The sequence below is a fragment of the Cariama cristata genome, unplaced genomic scaffold (assembly GCF_000690535.1).
Source record: "Cariama cristata isolate BGI_N322 unplaced genomic scaffold, ASM69053v1 scaffold6737, whole genome shotgun sequence".
Taxonomy (NCBI): Eukaryota; Metazoa; Chordata; class Aves; order Cariamiformes; family Cariamidae; genus Cariama; species Cariama cristata.
In genome coordinates, this window is record NW_009624855.1 from 13,834 (window position 1) to 21,892 (window position 8,059).

Consider the following 8,059-nt stretch of genomic DNA (forward strand, 5'->3'; position numbering starts at 1 on the left):
CCCGAAAGGAGGGCTAAAGCAATACCCACAACTTTGCACCATTTGGCATCGTCCATCGGTTCTTCGCAGGACGACGGACTGTGGAAGGATGCTGAGCACAGTTAGGGAGAAAATGAGAACAAGGCAGAGCTTTGACAGTTCACCTCTAACTAAAAGAGAGAGCATTTGAAATCTGAAATTGTATTTTTTTTCCCCTTAAAGGAACATTGTCAATGATATCAATTGACTTTTTTAAACACTCCAGATGAGGGAGGGGAAAGTACACAGAGGGCATGTTTTCTTCTGCACTCGTGGGATATCTCCTACTCATTTTAGTGAAAACCCAGCTTTCTAACTGGACCTTGAGGGAAGTCTGCACATGTTCAGCAGTCTAAAAACAGTTGGGTAATAAATGAATTTTTTTCTTAGTAAAGAACTGACCTTGAATCGTGAAACGAGTCATTCTTCTCTTACACTGACGGTCTTCTCCTGTCCAAAGGAACAGAGAGCAACGAGCGCACATACACACGGGTGCCTGCGTGCGCTTCTGCGACTGAGCCAGCAAGAAAGGGAAGAGTGCTTAAGTTCATGCACATTTTTATTGAGTAGTAATATAAAATGCTTCTTTCATTGTTACAAGTGCATGCTTTGATTGCCAACATTTCGAAGTCAAATTACAAAGGCAAGGCTGTAGGCTGTAGTGAATTACTTGGGCACTTATACAATTGTTAAAAAATATCAATGGACTGTTTTGTTTTGTTTCTTTTCCTTTTTTTTAGAATGAACCAGTTGAAACCCGTAACTGATATACAAAGGGAAAAAAGTGAAAAAATTACACATTTTGTGGCACGTGACAGAACAGAACAAAATGACTAAACCATTATGACATTAACAGTTATCATGCATTTAGAATTTCACATGTAACTACAAACTTATTTAAATTTCACAAGGTTTGCTAAACATGCTACCCATCTATATGTGCACTGACAAGCTTATGTTAAAAACTTTAAGAATACTCTCCCCTTAGATTTTTCAAAGCTTTTGATTACAAAATTTCAAAGGCATTAAGCATTTTTTTTTTTTTTAGAGAATATAAAGTACGCCAGTATACATACATTTCCAGTATAAGTCAGACCACTAAGCGCATTACAGTCCCATACAGGCCTATACAGCCATTTTTTCTTAAAAAACATGCATAGGCAGATTTTTACAGAATATAGATGCTTTTCACTGCACTTAATATGGTGTCTTGTTCACTATACTTAAAAATGCACCACTCATAAATATTTAAATTCAGCAAGCCACAACCAAGACTTGATTTACCAAAAAAACCCAGAAAACCCCCCAAACCAAACCCCCCTAAATATAAACAGCAAAAAAAGATAAATGTTATCATTATTCCAGTTTTTTTTTTAAACAAAGAAAAGGATAATTGCTGCCAAATTAGTAAGATAAGTGTTATATTTAAAGAAGGGCATTGAAGCACACTAAAGAAACCTGAGGTAAGCATAATCTGTACAAAATTAAACTGTCTCTCTCTCTCTCACACTCTCTCTTTCTCTCTCTCTCTCTTTTTTGGCATTTTAAACAAATTTCCAACATTCTTTTTTTTTTTAATTTTTTTTTTCCTCTATATTTTTAAAGACTGCCTAATTTATTTCATAGCCGTTGTCTGACAAGAGTAGCAAAACATTATCAATAAATAGTCCTTATTTAGTTTGTACATTTTGTTAAAAATGTTTCGATGTTTTCCATGTTTAGTGCTGCAACTGTAAACGTACAATAGTTAGTAAGAAATTAAACAAAGTTTTCATGTCCAGTAACATAATAAAAGGCCTTTCAGTAACATATCTAGACGTTCCCAATGCAGTAGGAAAACATGTTCATTCCCCTAACTTTGCAATATATACCAGCATGAGCTTTCATTTTTTTCTACAAGCATTTTAAAGGCATATCCAAAGGAGGTGTCTCTCCCCCACCCCCCCTCCCACCAAATTAAAGTTGACGATCTCTTCGTAGATGATTTTTGTAAACTGAATCCAACACCTGGCCCCCAGAGCAAGTAAGCTATTATCAGAGGCAAGAACATCCCACTGCTGATGTGCAGCAACCCCATCGCGCCCTGCAGCTCAGCCCCCCTCCCAGACAGTGGTCACTGAATATTACTGCTATTACTGCCGTTGCTGTCCGTGCCATTAGTCTCTGTGGAGATTGCCTTGTTGATGGAGTTAAGGTTGGCATCGGATGGCACGTCTCTGCGCGGAGGCATTCGCTCATTAATTCGATCTAAGCCTTTGGCCTCTTCGAAGCTAGTGATCTTATGCTGGGGTGAAAATCCTTTGATAGCTAAATAAAGGATTATTAAAAAGTAAAATTAGCAAGGCAAAACTCTTGGCAGCTTTTCCCCCAACTTAGCAATGAGTGCGAAAGTCCTTCTTTGTGAAGGCGGCAATGAGAAGATCTGACAACACGACCCACTCCTTACCGTACTCAGAAAGAGCTGGGGGTTAACCACCACCGTCTCTTGCAACACAACTATTTTTTTCACCAAGATCAACTTCCAATATTTTGTTGTCCACTGGGGTTCGGCTTAAAACGCTAAGAAGCTGACATGAAACTACGGTTTGCAATTAGGAACCACGCTTGGGGCACAGCCGTGAGCCCGTGAGGCAGCATTTGTCGTCAACACTTACAGCCGTAAAGACATCGTGCCTTGCCGTAACATCCTTAATCAGGCAAAACTCCCACTTGACTTTGAAAGACCAGGGACAAAGTGCTAGCCAGTTACAGGTGGTGATGACAGGGCGAGGCCAGTTTGCGGGATATACGTTAAAGCTATGGGAGATCTGGGGCGACCCTACAACAGGTTGCCTTATGTTCTCAACACAGGCGAGCTGCTTGTCGATCGCTCGGGGCAGTGACCCTCCTCGACATGTCCCTGGACTTCTAGAAAGCAGCTTGAGTCAAAGAGCAGTAACGCTGAGCAACACGGACCAGGGCTATTGTCATTTTGGCACATTCGTACAATTTAACTTTGGAAACATCACTGACAAAGGACCAAAGCTCCAACTGAACTGGAGGACTTATGATCCGCCCTTCATCAGCAACACTGATGAGGTCACACCAACCTCAGACGGCAGCCACGGGCTGGGGAATGTATTTGTAGAGCATGATTTTTATTTTAGTTTTTTTTCTCTCTTTAATTGAAGAGTTGAAGATCTTTAGATTTAAAGCAAAAGAGAAAAAAGCACTGTAGGCAAATAGTAGGTCGCAGCTCCGTAGATAATTTGTCATAGCCTTCTGTGTGTTTTTCTCTTATCTGCACCAAACCAATGCATTGTAATTCCAGAACTGGCCCTTTTGCTACGCCTCTATCTTAACATGCCATAGAGCAGAAATGGTGTGTTAGTACCAGGAAATGGGGAGAAAATGGTAGGGGAGTTTCAAAGATCAAATTCAACATTCCTTCCCTCCCTTTATCTTCTCTTTACCCCAAAGTACTCCTGCTCTCCTTTCAATATGCAGTCCCGATTCTGGACAAGCTGGTCACTTCTGCTTTAAAAAAGCGAACAACCCCAAAACATCCCTGGTACCAATCGACCACTCCTTGCATTTTGTGGGGAGCGAGAAAAGCATTTTCATGCTGAGATTTTTGCCAACCATTTCTGTGAAAATGGATAGATCCTGTTTGCCTCAGGATTTAGTTCCTTAGCCAGTTTCACAAACGTTATATTGGAACCTTGTGAAGTGCATGGGTTTTAACATGTATTATACTTCCACTGAGAAAAACAACAACAACGTGATGGTGATTAGTCAAGTGAGCAGGGATGGAGCAGTGAAAACAGAACAAGCCCTACAGTGAGGTTTTTCCAAGTTTGGTGGTTTGTTTTTTTTACTTTATCTTCTACCATAAAAAATGAAGCTGTCTAACAAGCACCCAGGCCAATCCCTTAAAGCAACAGTTTAATGGATGGCCATGTTGAAGCTGAAACACTTGCTGTGTCCTGGAGCTTGCCAGTAGCACGGCCCAGTTGGTGTTACCGGGCCCTGAATCAAACCGCAGAGGGACAATTGGTAAAGGGCGAAACATTTTCTCCATCATTAGCCTTGTCTACGTAGACTAGTCGTTACGACTACGGTTACGGTGTCTAACTAGCAAGGATTGGAAATCAAGAATTAACTTGAAGGGTGCATATTGCTAGAATGGGGGCACGTTCAATCGATTGTATTTCAAGCAGACACGTTATCGTCTGTAGAACTGAAGAAGGTGCTCTGCTGTAGTTGCTGGTCAGACAACGAGTATTAGCAGTTTACATCGAGAGTATACTAAAACACAACACATAGTCACAGAAAATCACAGAAAACAGCCAAACTGTCAACGAGAATGCACACTGCAGATTAGAGATTGCTGATAGGAATAGATAATTCCAACATAAATAGCAGCTTACTCACTGCTATTTAGAAAGCAGTTGTATTTTCTCTTACTTGTTTGTTCTGTAATTTTATTCACTGCTTTACAAAAATCAAAACCAGATTCAACTGGCCAAAAGGGCACATCTTACCAACAGACAGCAATCATCAGATTTTTTTTTTTTTTTTAATTAACTGAAAAAAAAAAAATACTCACAGAAAATTTGAGAGGGGCAAGAACAAAATACAACTGAAGAATTTTGTTTTAAAGGGGAATTCTGAAAATTCTTCTTCCAAAATTTTACAATGTTGAATGAATATTGCGCATCTACATTGCAATACGTGATTACTTAGGTTTTAACCGTAGCGTTAAATATTGCCTGAGGGCTAAATTAGAGGTCTGTCAATAAAGCACCATAGTTTTCAGTACTAAACATTCAGAAATCTTCCGAGGCAGCCAATCACCTTATATTTGTGCCAGTGCCGGTGTTAATGGTTGCTCTAATGTAAATACCCAGTGCGTAAACTGCCACTACCAGAGGAAGCAGACATCTTGCAGACAAATGTCTCATGTTATTTTAAAGAGAAACAGAAACGTGCTGAACTGTAACAAAAGACTAATAAAATTTTTTTACTGGTAACCTAAAAGAAAGAAAACAAACTGAAGCAAAAAAGAAAAAAGGGGGAAAAAAAAACCAATAAAAAGAGAGAATAATTCTAGAAAGCTGTGTGCTTTCCTCGACCAGAGATCGCTGAGGATGGTTCGGGATGGAGACAAGACCCAGCCTCCAGCGCACAGCTTTTGAGCTATGTGGCACAGAGCATTTACGAGCTGCTGCCAAGTTATGTCCCGTGAAATCCAAGTCCCCTGATCTCCTCCTGTGGCGTTACTCAGTGCTTACTTCAACATACAGCAATTCCAACGTGATTGTAACTTTCAGAAAGAAAAAAACCACAACAGCAGCAACAGAAAAAACAAAAAAACAAAAAAACAAAACACATTTTCCCCTTTAAAGCAATTACATTTTGGTTAATACCGAGCCACAATTGTTAGCCCAACACCCACACAATCTGTACAAGCTACAGCAAAATGAATACACCCAGCAGAGCCCTTATCTGTTGTGGCACCAACAGAAAGGGGACTGGCCAATTTACCTTCATCAGCCTCAATAGCCTCAACAGTAGCTGAAGAGAAGAAAGGGGTAGCAAAACGAATAAGAAAAATGAGCAGAGGATTTTAACTCTAAGAACAAGTCAGTGAATAGCAAAGGAGCTACAACACTCATGTTACTGTAAGTGCTGGATTTTGGCAAAACAGACACACAGAGAAATGCTTACACAAAAACAATAATTGGCAGATTGAATTAAGCTATAGTTTGTTTTGAAGCAGAAGTTTCACAAACTACAAGTTTTTAAAGACACATTTGAGTAGTTTTCTTTTGACTCGAACTACAAAATGAAAATGTCTTCCATATTGCACATCGGACCTGAAAAGGTCAATCTATAATTCTCCCAGCTCTGAATAAGAGCAGTTTGATTTGCCCTGTCAAAAGAGAACGAAAAATGGCATAAAGCCATCACACAAAATTCGTACCACTTACGATGTCAGTCTGAAAAGTATTAGCTGCCAGTAAGGCAAGAGAACAACATACACAACTTCTCAGAATTATTTTTTTCTCTCTCCTGACTAAAAGAAACCTCCCCACAGCATGGGACAGAGTTTGCTCAAACAGCTTGGCCTTTGCTTGCAATCTCGGCCAGTCCGCTCCATCTGTAAGTGTCCTTTTTTGTCAGTCCAGTCTCTGAAAACAGTATTCTTCTAATATTTTATTTAAATCAATGGACATAGATACAAGACTGAAAGCTGTTGGACCTCCAAAATTGCAAAGCCTGGTTAGAGAGAGAAACATTTGTAGTTGGGAGGTTGCTGCTGGGTTATGAATACCATGTCACCACTGCTTTGAAACCATTCATTTTTCTAAAAGATGTAATTTCATTTGAATTCTACCCATCAGCTTTGGCATGAATTTGTTTCTACAGTCAGCGATTTAGAAGCTGATGCAAATCAGCAAATGCAACCCAATATAGCAATGGTACAGCTCAAACATTTAAAAAGAAATTTTGATTTTCAAGAACTTCTCTGGTTTAGAGAATAGCTCAGGAAGCCAAGTTTTAAGGAATTCCTCTCTTCTTTTTTGTCTTATTTTCCCCTACGTAAAAGCTTTTTTTGTGCTCCATAAAACCCAAACAATTTTTTTTTTTTTTGCAGTTAGGATGTTAAATATGGATTGAGATCAATACTAAAATATGTATACTATTATCTTGCTGCATGGGGAAATGAGAGGAGCTAACCCGCATGCACCAAGGTAAGCCTACGCCTCTCAAGCTACAGAGCAAGAGAGATGGCAGAAATCAAGGAACGAAACCAATGCAAACTTAAAAGAAAAGGAAACACAGTAACTAGGATGAGAAATCAAAATGAATGACCAGATCCAAACCAGCACGGACACATTAGAAAAAAATGACTAAAATGTATACTTCCACAACAGAACATACTACTCATGTTTTCTGTTAATACGTATGGTATTATGAACGTGTGCTTAACAGGGACTATGTGAACTTCACATTATTTGGTGAATGGGGTACTACGTGTTAACTAATGTAGAAGCTTGTGTATAGTAATGTTTTACTAAGCCAGAATACTGCAGTATGAGGAGATTTTCCTTTTAGCCATTGTAACAAGAACTTTAGGCAATTTGCTCAAATTCATTTCAATTCCTAATATTTTCCAGGGCAACAAATAGCAATTTCCTTGGACCAAATTTTCTGACAAATGTAAAGCAACTATACAGAGAAAAGCCTAGGTAAAGACTGCAACCCCATGAAGAAAGGCATCCTATGGAATCATATTGCAGCATTTTCAAAGCAGAACGTTACTATGTCCGTAACACACAAGTCATCAAAAAGAAAAAAAGGAAGGGGAAAAAAGGGGAAAAGAAGGTTTACCACTGTGTACCTGATTCTTCTAGGTAAAAGAGACAGTAAAGGGAAAAATACAGAGAAAGAATGCTCCAGGAAGGAAACAGGAAAACAAGAGGCTGAGACTGTGTTAAGGTTATAAAGCATTTCTATTTCTTACATCTACTGCCAACAGAACCTCAATAAGCGAGAGACATTCTTGTGTGCCGGCAATATACTCTACAGCAATACGCACAGAAAAAAAGGAGAGCTTACAGTAGTAAATTAAATACTTTGCAGTTCCTTATTCCAAGTGGAATATTTCATCAAAGGCAGCCCTAGTATAGACTTACAGATTTCCTGTAACAAGAAGCACTTGGTATAAAACTGAACTGACAATCTGTACTGTGTTTGTGTACAAGGCAAGTGCGGGGTTTGTAAGAGCCTCCCTTCACCTGGGCTTAAATCAGAGCAAAATTGTTCTCATGCTGTCACCTAGAACTGCTAGGAGAGAAAATCTAATGCTAGAGCTATTTTCCATTGGTGATTCTCTATGAGGAAGAACGAAGCAGATTAAGAGTTTGAGTGTCATTATCTAAGCTGAACCTTCAGTACTCTGCGTATCAAAGGCTGCTCTTAAAAAAAAAAAAAAAAACAACAAACAAAAAAAAACCCCCAAAAGATGCTGTAAACTGTGGAAAGCGTGCACTTC

The 8,059-nt window shown here is 39.2% G+C and overlaps 1 protein-coding gene across 1 annotated transcript in view; it reads right to left on the bottom strand.

Moving 5' to 3' along the window:
- Window positions 1-559: 559 nt before the first annotated feature.
- Window positions 560-8,059, bottom strand: part of PPP3CA (protein phosphatase 3, catalytic subunit, alpha isozyme) — a gene marked incomplete at its 5' end in the record, with an annotated part of 115,173 nt that continues 107,673 nt past the window's right edge. Inside the window, 2 exons of the mRNA XM_009703340.1 lie at window positions 560-2,325; window positions 5,545-5,574. Coding sequence (XP_009701642.1) covers window positions 2,132-2,325; window positions 5,545-5,574 — 224 coding nt within the window. The remainder of the gene's footprint in view (window positions 2,326-5,544; window positions 5,575-8,059) is intronic.